Below are 18,820 nucleotides of genomic sequence, written 5' to 3'. Positions count from 1 at the left end.
AGAGTTTGAACCTCTATAAAATGCAGCAAGCTCTTCATCATAAGACACACAACACAATTGCATAAAAAGATCAAGCATATTAAAGCTATCAAGAGCAATTCACATCCTCACTTCATACTTTCTTTGATCTTACACTATATCTTTGTATATCATTTGAGAAAGTATTAAGTATCAATCACTCTCATAATACTTTGTAATTTCCTTGTGAGTGACACTTGAAAATATTTGAAAATTGATTGTAAGCTTGGTGAAGCTAAAGAATACACAGTTTGTAATCATCTTCAGCGTGAGGTTGATCAGTTTGAAAGTTAGTGAAATCTCACAAGGGTGTGAGGACTGGACGTAGCCATATTTGGGTGAACCAGTATAAAATTGTGTGTGTCTCTCTTATATTCTTCTCTTACTCTTTCACTCAAGTTAAAAACTAAAGGGTTGAAAATATTCATCTTAGGACTTACCATCCTCAACGAGAGGATAGTTTTAAAATCTCTTGAAAATTATTTTTAAACAGCAAAATCTCTATTCAACCCCCCCTTCTAGTGATATTTAGCTACATCACATACAATTGAAAAATAATTTATTTTTAACAATCATCTTCATAAAATCATATTTATAATATAATATTTTATTTAAATATACCACAACAACAATCATTCAAGAGCACATAATAAAATAATCTTTTAAAGAATACATATTCAATAATAATAAAAAAAACAACAATTCCACAAACAAAATAGTAAATAAATCAACTCATACTTTAAAATTGTATTTCATAAAATCCCAATGTTATCGGAGTTAAGTTTTCAACAAAAATATCTAACTTTTTTCCCATCTCAAATTTTTAAAATAAATGTATCATAAAAAATTATGTTAATCTCTCTAGTTAATTAAGTATGTTTTCTTCTTCTATGTATCTATTTATATTTAAATATTTACAAAATAATTTGATTATGACTCCTTAATACTATATAATTAGATAATAAAAAAATTGTTATAATAACTTTATTTGTTATTATCTATTGTACATCAATCTTTAACAAACAAAATAAACTTTATATTATTACCTTATAAGTCTCTAACAAACAAATAACTATTTTAAATAAATTGATTATTTATAATAATAATAATAATAATAATAATAATAATAATAATAATGATAATATAATCTATAAATTATAATATTTTGAAATTTAATTATTTTTAATTCTTTTGATCTTAGGATCTTATCCTTCTAGGATGTATGCTTCCTTCTCAGCTGTATTAATGGAAGCTGGAACACAATGTCGAACTTCCAATTCAAAAGCACTGCAAGAACTTACACTGTCGTCGATGTTATTAGTATCTGAAATTATTAATTTAGAAAAGAACGAGTTAAATAAGGAAACAACATAACTTGATAATTGATTATAATACCTCCTTACCAATTATAAGGTGAGAAAGGTAATGCAAACAGGTTAGGAAAATTCAAAGGAAAATTCAGAAGGACTTCACATGATTATATGATATCTCATCTAGCATTCAGCTATCTCAAAGAGAATGTCTAATAAAAAATCATACAAAATATAGAATTAAAATAGCAACAATTAGCATTAACACTTCAGTATGCAAATACCCAAAGAGAATGGGAAGCTTTGAGCATATAATCCATAGAGCAGACACTCTTCTAGCCACATAAAATAAATGAAATTTACACAGACATGGAAGAGGCATGAAATCTTCTACACAAAGCCACAACAATCATTTGATTCAATCATTGTTTCAAAACAATTTACTCAAATTGATGAGTAAATTACTGAGAAAATGTAAACCAATTAGAGCATTAAAAATCTATTTTATTATAATAATCTGAAGGAAAAATCAAAGGAACAAGTTGATGCATATGAGTCTAACAAGAATCGGATCGCAAAAAAAAGAAGAAAGCGCAAAAATTAACCCTAACCTAGAATCGGATCGCAAAAAACAGAAGCAAAATCTAAAACGGAAGCAAAAATCAGAAGCAAAATCTAGAAGCAGAAAATGGAGAAAATATAAAGATGAAGAAGAACAAATCATGAACCGAGATCCAGATCGACGGAGAAGGAGGATCGAGAGAGACGGTCACAAGAGACGTGGGGAGAGAGAGACACGGACGCAAAATTGAAATTTCAGAGTTATGTAAGAGAGTAAAATGTAATTAACTTTGTTTAACAAATACCAAAACACTTTTCTTGATTTTTTAAAACTCCTAAATAGGGGTTTACCCTCTCAGATAGATTACTCTCCCAAAAGCCTTCTCTTCCCCTCCCCTTCTCTCTAAAATTTCACTCACAAAGACTCAGAGAAACGAACAAACTTCACTACTTCAAAATTTAACCTTACAAGGAAATAAAATGATGGGATTATAACTTGAGAAAAATCATTACAAGAAAATTTCAGAATAAATGCCTTCTTTCTCCAAAGTCCCTACTACATATTTTGTGTATGTGTAACCCCAAACAACAAAAAAGCAATAGCTACACTATGATGGACTTTCTTTACAAAAAATTAATCTAACCATTCTCTTCTCTAACTTTTTTCCCGTTTTCCTACTCTAAGTGATCAAATAAATTAAAAAGTGAAAATTCTATTACAGATGACTTCCACGACTGTTGGTCGAAATATGTCACACCAGCATAGCCACCGGAAATGAGCCAGAATTTTGTTGCTTGGTCAAATATCAAGTTGCTCCTCTACTTCCATAGCCACCAAATTGGTTCCCACAAAATTACCATTGTACTCCATCTACCTATGTATGTATCCTTTGCATATACTTGTCAACAAACCAAAACAGACAAGAATTTATCAATTTTCATCCTCTGTTAAGGTGGCAAAGGAAAAAGGTCTGAACTTGTAGCCGTCACCGTGGTAGAATTTATTTTGAAATTCAACCCAATGAAGACGCAGGGCATGAAGAAAAGCACTCAGAGTCTCCATCATCAGGAGTATAAAAGCAGTTGCAAAGGCAAAAACAACTAGCCCCACTAACCGAATGATAAGATTGTCATACCTATTATAATTGCAAACAGTGAAGACGTCAATGATTAAAGATGAAAATATGATATTAAAAAGATAAATACAGTAAAGGAATGCAAAAATGGATGAATAATTCTTGAGCACAAAACACACTTCAACAAAGGAATACAGACATGATAACTGGTTATTTCATATACTAATCTAAAGGAGCAAGTGGCTGGTACAAAATAAATTAATGGCTTCTCTGAATTGATTAAAATAATTGTCAGCCAGAAGTCTAATGACAAAAGCACCAAAAACACAAACCATAAATACAATGTCTGCTCAGATCAGAAAGTATTCTACATCATAAAATATCTACCGACTTATCCCTATATAAAGAAACAGTTTCTAACTATCATCAACAATGAATCAACGATACTAATTCTGTACTTCAATCTCAACAATCCTAATCTATAAAGCTTACTTTCACTGCTACAAGAAAATACATTAAGATTAAGGTATAGCTATTTCCATACAAAACCAACCACAAGAGTATCTTCAATTAACAAATTAAGCAATTTGATGATTAAGTTCATATTCTGATAATATCTATTGCCATTTCCCTTCCTCTTTAAGTTCACATGCACATCATTCTCTTTGCCAAAAGATCAAGTGGACTTGGTGAACTCTAAAAGCCGTTTTTTTATTTTGTATTGTATGATAAACATTTCAACCCAACTTCAACTATAAATTATAGTTTGTCTACTATGGGATGCACATTGAAGGGGAAAATTCCACAGAAGATAACAGAAACGAGAACAAAATAGAGTTTGAAAAACATAGTACGCTGTATGAAAGGTTATAAGTCACTCACCCCCAAGCTAGTAGCAGGACTTTCTCATAAAATACAGTTGAAAGTTCTGAGTGAGCCAAGCTGCAAAATGGTCACAAAAATCAACCAAATAAAAAATTTATAAAATAGGAAGTTGTGGCAAGGAGGGAAAATCATGGCTGGTCAAACCTTAATGCCCAAAGTCGAAGATATGATGCCGTATTTGAAACAGAACCCAGAACAAACTCGATGGAGTGAATCATTTGGTGAACAAAGACCTCACTGAAATTAAATTCCTCACGATGTTGCCTGGCAGAATCCGGTTCCACCTCAAGATCCGCCTCAGAGGTATTAAGCATGCCATAAGTGCGTCCTTGAAATCTCTAAAATATCAACAGGATAAATAAATAATAATCTTCACAAAGTCTGTGGCATTGCTTTGTTAATAACTAGCAGTCAACAACAGCACAGAACAAAGGCAAAAAAATGGCTTGGCCAATTGAAGTTGTAAGCAATTTAAGAAATAGTATACATTTTGTTTTTGCATAAAAAAGAGGCCTACGCCCAAAATAGTATATTTTATTCCAAAGAAAAATGATCTTAAAATGGATCTCGAGGAGATTTGTGTTCAACAACCATAAGCAGAATGAGTACATAATGTAGACATCTTCACATGTAACTGAGAAGTTCGGGGAACAAAGTTGTCAACTTTCAAGCAATAAAACCAAACATAAGGGAGGAAAAAGTAACACCTCGTTATGAAGTTTCTTTAGTATAAAAGGCTTTGGAAAGAGCATCCATGGCACTGCAATTACAGCCAGAAGCAATAACAAAACCTGCATTTCATGCACAGTAATTTCGGAAGATGAAAACACCTAAATATATCATCAATTATTAACTAACAATGAAGAAAAGAACCAGAACCATACTTGAAGTGGCCTTTGGCCCCAGAACAACTCATTCTCACCAAGATTGTCAAAGGGACTTAAAAACATGTAAATCATTATATGATAAAGGTCTGCCTGAGAGCCAGTACACCACTTGAGAACAATGAGAAGGGAAAGATAGCCAAATAGACTGTTAAGGAAAATCATCTGCGGCACAAACTGATACCTAAAGCAACATAACATGAAGAGAAAGTTAAAACATTTTACTCAAAGGATAGCTAGCAAAATAATACCAACGGTGGGAAGTTAAAAATATAAGACACCTTATATCCAGCGAGCTGCCAAAGAAACGAGCATTGAAATAACTTAACATAATTCCTAAGTTCATATGCACCACACCAAATAGAATAGACATCTTCATCTTGAGAGAGTTCAGAAAGGGCAATTCTGAACGACTTCCACGCCAGCTGGGATCGACACCAAATGGGTATGGTTCTCTGTATTTTACTAAGCCAGTAGTATGTGCATCCCTAATAAGAGGTAGGTGGAGAACGATGAAAAATCAAACATCCCCAAATTAAAGCTTGGCATGAACAAGATTTCAATTTATACATGCTCTGACAATATAAATACCCAAATCAGCACAATTTTGAAGTATGAAAGGAACATAAAAAGGGAGCGAAACCGAAGAGGGTAACTGTGCCAGAGAAACCAATCAAACTAGTCATATTTACATAGATTTAAATATAATACTTTTAAAGAAATGTCAATCAATACAAATAAACAGCACTTCAGTTTCTAAAAATAACAGTCATAACATACACGTGTTTCTCTTAGAACATGAACCAAATCTGATAATGTCGAATTGTTTTTATTATGGTCCACCACTTAAGAGCAGCAAATGATTTGAACAAATGTTCATAATTTAGCAAGAATATAATTTATTAATCAAGGAGTCATTAGTATTACTTGCATGGTTGAATCTATGATCTCTACCGAAAACCTATCCATCCCAATCCAACCACCTTTGTTAACTGCCCATATGGAATATTAATATTATAGTAAAAATTTGAATCTTTAACTCATTGGTGCACAAAAGTCATAATGCACAGATGCAAGAATTGCAAGCACTCAACTCATAAGTCACAAGGTAAAGAAGTTCAATCCTCCTTTTTATAAGTAGAAGAGTTCTCAACACTAGTAAGAAATAATGAATGTACACTACATGTCAACTAAAAAAATATATATATTTATACCATTATATAAAGACAACTCTTAATTTTGGCCAAGCCTTCTTTCTGGACAATTTTACCCTTAACAATTCAGTTTTTTCAAATTAAATTTTAAACTTAAATAAACACCATAATTATAGGGAACTCCTAAACAACATAATCTTTTCAAAATTCAAATTTAAAAGCATATAACATATTGACGCTGAAATTTAGAGTTTAAATAACATAAATATTATAAAACTGAAACAAGCAAATTAAAATAAAACATATTATACAATAAAAAATGTATGCAACGAAATACAATAGAAAAAGCAGATCGACGGGCCGATAATATATATAAAGGAAATATAAAACATCAATAAGTTCAATATTTAGGCAATGCAACAAAAAACATTCGACTGGCACAAAAATTACAAGCTGTAAAGCAACAAATAGAAGACAGCATAATGAACTATCTTGCTACATGTAAGCGGACACACGAAGTATGTGATATGAATAAAGAAAAATTCATTGTAGAATAATTCACAATAGATTGAAAATAGTAGGCATTAAAACACCAATAAGTAATGCACTGTGAATCTTGGTAATGAAATGAAAAAATCCAACTGGTACAAAAATTATAGGCTGTAAAGAGACAAATAGAAGACACCTGCATGAAATATCTCGGCATTTGTAAGCAGACGCACCAAATATGTGAAAAGGAACCGAGAAGAATTCATTGTAGATTAACCCACAATACATTGAAAATAATGACATCAATAGAATCACATAGCGTCCACCAAATAGCATCTCCATAAAGCTTCCTAGTCGCTGGCAGAAATCAAATAGGATTTTTAGGTCCTTAATATGCCAAGCGCCGTACATAAGTAAACGATATTTTGTGTATTTGTTTGCATTTTTATCCATAATATATTTCAATTTCAAGATATTAAATGACAAAACATTATAATAAATGGCTAAAAAGTTGCCAACTAATCATTTTGGTGTTTATCAGGGAAAATATGGAAAAATAGATGCTCAAACTTCAAACATCATTACGAATCATGATGATCCTATTAAACACCAGTTGGAAAAAGAAGCATGTTCAAATTTCATATATCTCACTTAAGCTTTTTATCAAAGAAAATCAACCATAATAGATGTCACATGTGATGTGAGGCCCATTATGATCTTTTTGTAAAATCCTTCCATTGCTACTTTATTCACGTCACACTTAGAATGACAAACCTGATTGCTGAGCTTGCTTTCATGTGCTATAAGAACCAATGCTCCAAGCAGCAGGCAAATTCCATGACCCCAGTCCCCAAACATCACCGCAAAGAGAAATGGGAATATAATAGTTGTGTAAACTGCAGGATTTACTTCTTGATATCTTGCAACACTGCCAAATAAAATGGCTTGTTAGAAGTCTTTCCAAATTTTCACAGCTCATAGCCAAGTATTCATAACTTCATGAAAGGTAACTTATTTCAACACATTAACTTTTTTGCTCACCCATATGCATCTACAATTTCTTGATATGGATTTGTGAAACTATTGGTTCTAAAATATGTAGGTGGCGATTCCAGTGCATCCATTGAATGAAAGATTACCCCCACTTGAGAGTTGCTGTCAAAAGTTGCACGTTGCAGTACCTCCTGAATCTGGAAAATCAGAAGATGCAAGCTTGTTATTAGAGAATATATAGAACAAAAAGATGAAAGGTGCTTACAACTTCTCAAAATTTAAAAGGACAAGAATTATTGAGGGTCCAACAAATTTGAGAAAAAAAACCTGTGTTTTTGCAATTAATGGACACCAGCCCTCTCCAACAAGACATTTTTTGGTGACATCAAAATTTAACATGTTCAGCGTATCATACACAGCCTTCTCTCTTCTTACCTAGGACAAGATGACAAGGATGGAAGCTATTGGTTCATAAATCAAACAATGATAAAGTATTAGGCCTTCTTTGAAACCACAACGTAAAGAACATAAAAACCTTAGACGAGAAGTCCTTCAGAAGCTAACTCTTACCATGTCCATCCATTTAGCTAAATGACCTCCTACTGAAGATAGAGCCTTATTCCGATGCCTAATCCCAGCATCCAAAGTTGCCTCTAAGTCAGTGAGGCGTGATGAAACCTGTAAGCATAGACTATATTTTTCAATTATAAAATCATATAGTTTCTCTGGGAATATTTTGAAAATATCTCACAATATTGTATCTTTGACTATTTTAGAGTACCATTCACACCTCTTCATATTTTCAATCTATTTCATGATTTGTTTCATTTTTTAATTAGTATTCATATAAATTCGGGTAAATGTTGTCTTTTCTATCCATTTAAACAATATCAATAATTATTTGTTCTAAATTTTCTCTTTTCCTTTTTCCTCAATGTAAACCTTGTAATTTATATGGTTTCCAACTTCCCTTTATATATTTACAAATGGTGACATGCAATGATATAAAACTGCTAAATGAGCATGGATCTCACTCCAAAAGCTAGCTCTAAGGATGAAGGTATTCAAACACACATATACATTGCACAGCCCAGGAACATTGGCAGTGTGAGGACTCAAATACAACTACAATGGCCACCCTCGCAGGTATCGTGGGTCTGGGTCCAATTCCACACACCCTACAAAAACTGACTCTGATACCATGTTAAATGGGCTTGAATCTCACTCCCAAAAGCTAGCTCTAATGATGAGGGTGCCCAAATACATATACATTGCACAATCCATGAACATTGGTAATGTGGGACTCAACTACAACTTAAAAAAAAAATCAAGAACCTAAAAGTCTACTCACTCTCCTCTCTTCTTCATCTTTGAGTTGTTGTAGATATTACTGAATGATATTGCTGGAAAAGATCTCCCCAAACAAAATCATATTGCAAACTGAAATCTTAAACAGCATACAAAAAAGCCTCTTGGATTGCAGAATAAGTTCTCTGAATATTAATTTATGATAAAAGTTAAGATGTCGAAGTCCCTAGGATGCAACTTAAAATGAATTATATTATTTTTATTAATGGATTATTAACGGAAACTACAGACGCAAAAAGCCTTTTATTATATAGAGACTAGCGCACACTTGGCCCTGGCCCCTGGGATACCATACAATAGTATACATAATTGACGACAAAAACAAAAACATGTTCTTATGCTAAGCATTATTACCTCTCGGGTTATTTGCCTTTGTTTAGTTATATCTTCAGGAACAGGGTAACAATTGGCACCAAATGCTTCACAAATTTTCAGAATCTTTGTTCTTGCTTGCTCCCCAGAGAAAAACACAACAAACACTGTCTTCTCAACCTGAAAAGAAGTTCAGAAGAGAGAATAAATTGGTGGAAAACAAAACAAACTAAATATATATTTAAACATAAGCCAAATTATGCTTTTCTAAATTGAGAAGAAAGAAAACCATCTCAGTTGAAATAGGATCCATAATTTGTTCATCAGCTGGTGCCTGGTTGAAGAGCATATTGCCTCTTGTAGCACGAAATAATATCCTTTCAAAGCTAAGAACTTTGGATTTACATATTATCCCGCTGATAAATCTTAAACCAGATTGGTTTGATTTTGATGGTCCAGGCAACGTTTCCTGTACAAAAGAATTATTATAGTGAACTTACAAGATAAAATAAAACTGAAAAAAAACAGAATTTAAACTTTTCACGGCAGAAAAATATCAACGACAGTAAAGAATGATAAAAGGAACCTGTTCAAATAAAAATGGCGTCTCAACAAAGTCTCCATTTGAGTATACATTCTCCTCCAGTTCTCGCTCTTCTGCAACGGCATGGCCATGATTTGATACAAGAAAACTACATGCCTGAAATATACACATAATGTATATTATATTGAGAGAGTGTTCGTAGAAGGTATATTATATTGAAAGAGCAGGATTGCAATAATTGATTTAATTCATTATGAAAACAATACCATTTGATAGAGTTGATTAAAAAACAGAACTATAGTTCAGTAACAGATGAACTATAAAACTCCAATAACTGTTTTCAAACAGGACAAGCTATTGAAACCAAAATAATACAGAGCATATGGAAACCTCTAGTACTTTGAATTTACAAGAGAATATGCTCAGCACAAATGGTCATGGAAAATACCTTTTGCAGCACAATCTTGAACTCCAGGAGTTCGTTATATGCTTGCTGAAGTTTCTCACTGTTAGAGTTCATTTCAATTATCTCATGTTCATGCTCAGCAAGTTGTGTCTGGTTTAAGCGAAATCCACAGAAATTATAATGTCAGATTCAATTCTAAAAATCCCTACATTGACTAGTGAAACTGCATATTACCAGTACATTGCAGGCAACATGACTATATTTATGTTGAATGAAAGCTCTAGGACAATTATCATATCGATAGAGAAAAGAGAAGTAAAATAGAGAAGGACCTCTATATCCTCCAAGTATATATCTGATTTCAAAACAGAACAGGAAGACTTAATCCCAGCTTTATTGGTCTGATCCATGAGGAATCGTAGCTTTCTTGACATTTCTGCACATCGCTTTACCTGTCAAAAAGCAAAATGCAGTTAATACTGGTAAATACTTTTTTGGAAGAGTTATATTCCAATTTGAAGATAGATATATCAATATCAAGTCAAAAAATACTAAGTTATTATAGCTGATAGATTACCTATAAAATATCTCATGATATCATTATTTATCTTAGAATATGTTAGGTGATCTTGGCTTCCAAATTTCATCATATTCCATGTTTTGTTTTCTTATCTAATTAAACTTATGGGTCGAGTATGTCTAAATAAGGTTCAGGTTTTTCTCAGTTTTATATTATTTTCCTATCGCTTTGAAGCATTCAATTGTTATTCTTGATGAACATGGATGGGAAGTTTCAGTTCCTGCCTTCTTGAAATTTATAATTGCTTGTCCAAAAATTTGCATTGAACATCAGTTTCAATAAACATTAAATCCAACTCTTCAGGCGGACAATCACTCAAGGAAGCTTTTTGAGGCATCTTTCTAGCAACCCTCGGCATTTTGACGTCAGCAACATTCATGAGTTGCCTTTGTTCAAAACGATCTTGGAGGAGTTTTAGGGTCATGCTACTTATTATAATTGCTTGTTAGGAAATTCTCTTCGTTTATCATTCCAGAAAAATCTCTTCATCCTTGTCAATGCAACATTCCAACCAACTCTTCAGGTTGGTGATCAGCCCAACCATCTGCTACCTTTTCGTCAATGTGTGTGTAGTAACTTATCATTTTTAATAAAGGGTTCATTCTTGAGGGGAATGTTAGAACTTAGAATATCTAGAAATATTTAAATTTAATTATATCACAATTGTATGAAAAATGTTTTAGAATATCTTAAGAGATCTCTTAAGAATAGTTCTCATAATTATATTTCATGATTCATTTAATTATCTCTTTAGGAATATGAGTATTAGTATAAATAAAGGTCAGTGCCTTTTTTTGTCTCATCAGTATACAATACTTTGGAGAATTATTATTTACAGTCTCTTTTATCTCTCTTTACCACTTCTTCAACCAAAGTTCTTTTCTTTAATGACAAACTTTAGTATAGATAGTAGTATTCTGTTCGGGGTGGGATTGAACCCTCTCCTTCCTTATTTCCACTCCCCAACTCCCCAAGTCACCCCAATTACTAAGTCAACCTTATATCTCCTCTTCTACCTAAGTTCTTGTCCGTATCAACATTTTATATACCAAATTCAGCTGGCATTAATTGTAGTTCTAGAAAAAGAGAGGAAAACATCAAACAAACTATTTCCTAAAGTTTGAACCTATTTCTTCCGTCTGATATCAAATGTGGAGATTGGATAACTATAATCTGATTCACATGAAACACACTACATTGTTCATTATACATCTTCATATTTCTTTAACTAGTAAATCGAGAACAGTGCTGTAATAAATGGCCCTGTAGAAAAATTTCAAATCCCAACTGCAAACAAAGTCTTAACATGAAAAACCAAATTCATAAGATACCATTCCAAAGAGGTAAAATAAACAAAGCATTGAAAAAGAAACAGGAATTCTAATAATTAGTGCAGTGTGCATTACCTGGTTAACAAATGTTCTCTGGAAGGGGCTTTTTTCAGCATTTAACTACAGATGACAAAATACAGTCATAAGAAATGCAGTGATTGAAGATCATAGAAGAATTTTACACCTCCAACATAAAAACCAGAGATTTTACAACAAAAGTTCAAAAACTTTTATCACTGAGTAGTAAACCAGAAATTTTGTGATACTAACATCTGCTTTTTGAAGCCCACATACGGCGTTTAAGGAGAAAATTAAACAAGCTTTGAACATTTCCTAACTCACATGGTAGCATACTGCCACCCAGAATATCATTCGTAACAGGAGACAGAATTCTAAATGAATATATGCTATTGCAAAAAATGTCATTGAAAATCAAAATAACATCCCCACTTTTAGTCTCTCCCAGTGAAATGTTTGAGAGAATAGACCAAGATCAGAAAACATTGAAGTTTTTGCATAACCAGCATTTCCTGAAATACTGAGATCCATATCCAACCAAGAATCTAGGCTAAAAAAAGCTACAACTGTCAAGACATATGATAGGAATAATGAAGATGTAAATAGGAATAAACCTTTACCGGTTTATCACAGGAAAACAATAGGAAATGATGAAGTTTTTGTTCTATGGTTAGGTGGTTAGTAGTTTTTGTTTTTTAGTTAGGTGATTAATTGTTAGTTGTTAGGTAGTGCTTTTGGATCCTATCCCTTGTATAATCAGCCTATAAATAAAGGCTCCCACCCCTTTGAAATGATCTTTGGCAAAATTAGAAATTGAGTGGTTTATACCATTGTAGGAGTGTATCCACACTATGAAGTCGACCTCACACTATGAAGTGGCAAGGGGTTGTTCAAGGTACGACAGTGCTGATATTAATACACAGCGAGGCAAGTCACAACTTCATATCAACTAAATTGGTGAAAGGTTTGGGTTTGTTCTTTTGAACCGACGGTCGCATTCACCGTCAGATTAGGGGATAGACAAGGAAAGGATACCTAGGGATGTTGCAAAGGAATTCAGGTTCAGATGGGAAGCTATAGAGCTGTTGAAGATTTCTTTTTGTTCAAATTATGAGGAGTGGATTTAATATTGGGTGTGGCTTAGGTGAGGTCAAGGTGAATTGGAGAACCCTCATTATGAAATTCTTGTGAAAATGATCGAAATTGAAGCATTATTGTGGGGTTTGGAAACAAAAGAGACATGTCAAAAGGTCAAAGTGCAACTTCCAAAATCACAAAGGAAGAAGTTACAACAGATTCTAAATGATTTTCATGGTGTCTTAGTTGAACCTACAGGGCTACCCCCTAACTGTGACGCAGATCATAAAATAACCATCACAACGGGTGTTTATCCAGTTAATGTTAGGCATTACCAGTACCCTCATTTACAAAAGAACGCGATTGAAAAACGGGTTGGTGATATGCTATGTTTAAGTCTGGAATAATCAGACCAAGTAGAAGTCATTACTCAAGCCCTGTTATCTTGGTTAAAAAGAAAGATGACAGTTGGAGAATCTATGTAGATTATCGTGCTTTAAACATGGCTACTGTGTCAGATAAACTTCTCATTTTGGTTATTTAAGGGCTATTGGATGAATTGAATCGGGCAAGGTATTTTTCAAAAATAGATTTGAGGTCGAGATATCGTCAGATAAGGACGCACGAAGCAAGTGTCTACAAAAGAGCCTTCTAAACCCACCAAGGTCGTTATGAATCTTTAGTGATGTCGTTTGGTTTAACCAACGCCCTAGTCACTTTTCAATGCGCCATAAACGATACCTTCCAGTCATATCTCCGAAAGTTTGTGTTAGTTTTCTTTGACGACATTCTTATTTACAATAAGTCCTAGAAGGATCATTTGAGCCACATGAGGTGCATATTACACATTCTACAGCAACAACACTTCTATGCCAATTTAAAGAAGTGTGAATTTAGGCAGACCACAGTAGGATACTTGGGACACCTCATTTCTGAACATGGAATGTCTATGGATCCCAAAAAGGTTGAAGCAGTTTTAGATTGGCCTATTCCTAAGACAATCAAAGCTTTGTGAGGGTTTTTGGGATTGACTGTGTTATTGGAGATTCATATGTAACTATGGGAAGATAGCTCGTCCCTTGATTGATTTGATGAAAAAAGGGAATTTCCAGTAGAATTCAAAGAGTAGGCAACCTTCATGAAGCTTAAAGAAGCGGTTACAACAGATCTGGGGTTGGCTATGCAAGATTTTGATCAAACTTTCAGCATTGAGTGTGATGCGTCCAGACGAGGGATTGGCTTTGTGCTTTACTCAAAACAAGAGGTTAAGCCAGATCATGTGCTAAATAAAATATGTGAAGATTTGAAGGAGAGGCCAGAGTCACATGGCAGCTATATTTTGGAAAATCGAAGGTTGTATTACCAGGAAAGATTGGTTGGATATTCAAGTTGCAGCATGAGTTTCATACCTCTCCAATAGGAGGTCATTTTGGGGTCTTTCATACGTGCAGATGACTAGCTCAATCGTTACTCTGGATTGGCATGAAAACAACGGTCAACGACTACATTTCCGCATCCCACATTTGCCAATGAAGTATCAAGCATCATCTCTAGAGAGGTTGCTCGAACCATTACCCGAATGCAATTTGGGAAGACATTAGTATGGACTTCATTATGAGTTTGCCTAACGCCAAGGGATTTGACGCGATACTAGTGGTGGTGGATCGACTAAGCAAATACGACCATTTTATTCTCATTAAGCATCCTTACTCGGCTCGCTCCATTGCTGAAATATTCGTGAAGGAAGTGGAGAGGCTTTATGTTATATCGGCTTCTATAGTAAGCAATAGGCGTCCGACCTTCTTGAGTCAATTCTGGAGGGAGCTCTTCAGGTTGCAAGGAACTACTCTGAAAATGAGTACATCTTATCATCCTGAATCGGATGGACAAACGAAAGTACTTCACCGAACTTTGGAAACATACCTGCATTGCTTTACTTCGGAACAACCAAAAATTGGGCAGATATGGTACCGATCATAGTTTTCAAGGAGCTGTCAAGTGCACTCCGTTTGAAACAGTTTACGGCAGACCCTGCCATCATTAACAAGGTTTGTACCTAGGGAAGCTTAGAAGCAGTGGTACAAGACTTGATGAACAGAGACAAAGCATTGAGCCAATTGAAATACCATTTTGGAAGAGCACAAATTAAGTGGTTTATACCATTGTAGGAGTGTATCAACTCTTGTGTATCATTTTCTTTCAATCAATAAAAATCAAGGACAAATAATGTCCTTTCGCTATTGAGTTATGTCAAAGAACCTAACAACATATAGTGCGTGTCCTATGTTATGAAAAGACTATGTTATGTAGATGGTTCTCTACAAACTTGTATTTATATGGTCAGTTGGTCACACAGAAGCCCTTATTTATCAATAGAATTACCATTATCAATAGCAGCATTATGCAAATTGACACACAGTCGGAATCTAACCAGCATTAAAAATAATGAAGTTTCTACAATAATCCAGTTGAACCTACACCAATGTTTTGCAACAGCACAGTGCAAAGCAGTTCAATGTGAGTTGGAAATCAAAACCCAAACCAAAGCCCTCCGAACCAGTTAAACAAGGAAGGTAACTGTAACCCGTTTTCAAATAAGGAGAATACCAGTGACATGAGAATGTAATCTAAAATAACTTAGCGGGGTTGGTTTGGTTTTGAAAATACATTTTGTACTGTAATTTTATTTCGTGTTTTCACTTTTTATTACAAAGCTAAAGTGCACTTTGTTTCCTATTTTCAAATATTTGTACATGAATTAGTGAACATAGTTTTTTATTTCCCTGTGTATTTTAAAAACATGAAACAAGTGTAAACCAGATGACAATTTTGTAATTAAAAGCAAGAGGAGACTAAAGGATATATACAGCATATTTTATACTAACAACCAATCACAATTCGTCAAGACAACAAACAATTAAATAACTTTTTTATTTTAAAACCAGAAAACATGATGTGGCAAATTGAAGAGTTGTAAATGAATATTGGTGTAAAATATTTTACACTAAACCATTTTCATTTGGCATGCAACATTAAACTTAAGCAACTCATCAATGCAACCAAACTTTCACTCATCAACCATGTCGTATGAAGCATTGACACTACAAATTGAAGGCGTATTCGGTGTCCAACAAGACACTGACACACGTATTTTACATTCAATTACTTCCATTTTCATAAATTACTACCAATATCTATATATCAATGTTAGTGTCGGCACTTAATAGCTTATCAACCAACTCTCAAACCATCATTTAGATTCAAAATTCTTACACAAGTAAATATTGGAAAATACTTTGCATAAGCATCCCTGTTAAGCACCTAGCATCCAAATCCACCACACAACAAACAAAAAGAGAATAACCACTATGAACAAATTCACACATACTCCGTAAACATTTTTTATTGAAGACGTGTCTCGGTTTATGACTTATTACATCTAATTAATTTATTTTCTAAAATTGTCAATGTTGTGTCTGTCACTATTCGTGCTTCATAGCACGCAAAAGCAGAGGATTCCTAAATTCAACGCACGAATTCAACAATGCTGCATTTTAATCATTTCTTAAGGAAAATGCAAACACTTCTCGCACTAAATTCAAACAGTGCCACGAAGCTCCAAATTCAAAACAAATACCGACATACATTTTCCACATTAAATTCAATCAAATCAAGGAATAACGAAACGAAAACAAAAAATAAAAGGCGCGAAAAAAGTGAAAATACATCGATAATTTGAAAGAAAGGAAAATGAGATCTGAGAGAGAAGTTACGTCACGGAATTGAAGAAGACCGAGTTGGCCTAAATAGGTAATGGCTCGGTGAGCGGACTCGGCGGGAATGATGAGTTGAACAAAGGTCATCTTCTCGGAACGCATCAGATCCATTGGCGGGAACTTATCTGTGAAATGATCCATTTTCCCTTGGGAATGGATCTATTGTTGTATAGATCTGAAGAATATAATAACCGTTTTCTTGTGTTTGAAGGGTTTGTTTTGGTTGGTTAGTTTCGGTGACCTTCAACTTGAGCACTCCGCTTCAGTTTCCTCTTCGCAACTGCCATTACAATGGAACTCCAAAACTAACTTTTAATGCTTTTTAAATAATTAATAAAATTCTATGTTAGTAATTCTTTCTTTATTATGGGCATCTTTAACATTTATAAGATTTTGACCCATTTGTAATAATAGACTAAAAACTATATAATTTTATATTTTAAAATAATATTTATGGTAATCTATAAAATATAGTTTAAATTATTGAATTTAATGGATATGAATTGTTGGTCTAAATTAATTTTACAATAAAAATTAATTATTTTTCTATTTTGTACTATTAAAATGAGATAGAGTGGGTCATTTGATGTAAAGAATTGTTATTTGACATTTGTGAAATAAAATATGATTACTATTTTACTTTATTGACACTGTATATGATTTTTTTTCTTTTAAGTTATTTTAAATTTATTTATTATAAATTAAAAAAGTCATTTTGATATTTAATAATTTAATATTATTTGTTAAGGATTTAACAAAATTAAAATTTTTAAATATATGTATACCTTTTGAATATATGTATAATTTTTTATTTTCTAAAAAAAGTAACAGAAAAAGATAAAATACTTAAAATATTTTTTTATGAGAAGTTATTGGAGACAAATTTTTATTTGAGGTCTTTTAAAAACTCTCTTATAAAAAATATTATATCATTTATTTGAAATATTTGTTGTGTGACCACGGACATTTAATTTTTATACACTTTTTGAAGTAAAGATATTAATATTATTAATTAATGATAACTTTCCAATTATATTTTTACAATGGTCAATTTTTTTTTTTTAAGATAAAACAACTTTAATAGAATAGAAAGAGAACGTTACAAATCATTTGAACGCATTATGTCGAGATATGGATCATCCGCACTTTAGTAGTACTAATAGTCACACAAGTTAATCTTTGGACAATAATACACTTGAGAGTAAATACTCTCCACATAACTAATAATGGAAGCAAACACCGACTTTTTTTTTATATTCCATTTTTTTTTTAGGCTACAGTTTAAAAAGATAATAAAAAAAATGTTTACTTTTTAATTCTAATCACAATCTAGATATGCGACTATATAAAGCAAATATTTTTTATCATCAATAGAACGTCGCATCTCCGAAATACGATCATCTACTATCATATATATATATATATATATATATATTTACCATTTTATTAATTATGTTAATTATTATTTAATAAATTAAAAATAATTAAAATATTTAAAAATTTAAAAAAATATTAATAAAATAAAATACATTAATAAAAAATAATAATAGTAATAACAATAATAAAGTAAATTATATTAATTAAATTGAACAAACAAAATACGTTACATTAAAGAAAAAAGTCACAAATTGAATAAAAAAAACTTAAATTCATATATTTATTATTATTATTTATTTATTAAATAAAAATAAGAGGAATGTGTTATAATAATGTGTCAAAAGAGGAGAGAGTTGTTATAATAATGTTCCAAAACAAATGAGAGGAAATTGTTATAATAGAAAAATGGTGTTATAATAACGTGTCAAAACAAATAACATGTCACGTCTATACAATACCAATTTTAAATTGCAGTAAGAGGGAATTATTAAGAAAATACGTTATTTTATAGGCAAAATATTATGGATACATTATTATAACAATTTTATCTTATTATAACAACTTATTTGTTTTAACATATATTATAACAATTTTTTTTTCTTTTGACACATTATTATAACAATTTTTTTCTTTTTTTTTTTATCTAATAAATAATAATAAT

The 18,820-nt window shown here is 32.4% G+C and overlaps 1 protein-coding gene across 1 annotated transcript; it reads right to left on the bottom strand.

Annotated features, from left to right (window-relative positions):
- Nucleotides 1-2,347: 2,347 nt before the first annotated feature.
- On the bottom strand, nucleotides 2,348-17,107 carry LOC101498522 (V-type proton ATPase subunit a1-like). The gene is made up of 18 exons (XM_004505889.4): nucleotides 16,780-17,107; nucleotides 11,987-12,031; nucleotides 10,333-10,452; nucleotides 10,043-10,150; nucleotides 9,637-9,750; nucleotides 9,340-9,519; nucleotides 9,093-9,230; nucleotides 7,941-8,048; nucleotides 7,698-7,805; nucleotides 7,419-7,567; nucleotides 7,152-7,305; nucleotides 6,574-6,734; nucleotides 5,016-5,222; nucleotides 4,735-4,918; nucleotides 4,558-4,641; nucleotides 3,995-4,188; nucleotides 3,848-3,907; nucleotides 2,348-3,025 (listed from the first exon to the last, which is right to left on the bottom strand). Exons 1-18 carry the CDS (start codon nucleotides 16,921-16,923, stop codon nucleotides 2,821-2,823), a joined length of 2,463 nt encoding a protein of 820 aa, XP_004505946.1. The 5' UTR covers nucleotides 16,924-17,107; the 3' UTR covers nucleotides 2,348-2,820.
- Nucleotides 17,108-18,820: the final 1,713 nt, after the last annotated feature.

Source organism: Cicer arietinum, chromosome 6, assembly GCF_000331145.2.
Source record: "Cicer arietinum cultivar CDC Frontier isolate Library 1 chromosome 6, Cicar.CDCFrontier_v2.0, whole genome shotgun sequence".
NCBI lineage: Eukaryota > Viridiplantae > Streptophyta > Magnoliopsida > Fabales > Fabaceae > Cicer > Cicer arietinum.
The sequence above is the reverse complement of the archived record's forward strand: the minus strand, read 5'-3'. Positions and strand labels throughout refer to the sequence as shown.

Excerpts from the sequence above, each read along its gene's own strand:
- LOC101498522 (XM_004505889.4), bottom strand. The coding sequence starts at position 16,923 with ATGGATCATTTCACAGATAAGTTCCCGCCAATGGATCTGATGCGTTCC. Across the intron at positions 12,032-16,779 it reads GTCTTCTTCAATTCCGTGAC|TTAAATGCTGAAAAAAGCCC; the intron begins GTAACTTCTCTC and ends TGTCATCTGTAG. Across the intron at positions 5,223-6,573 it reads TGCCGAGATATTTCATGCAG|GGATGCACATACTACTGGCT; the intron begins GTGTCTTCTATT and ends ACCTCTTATTAG.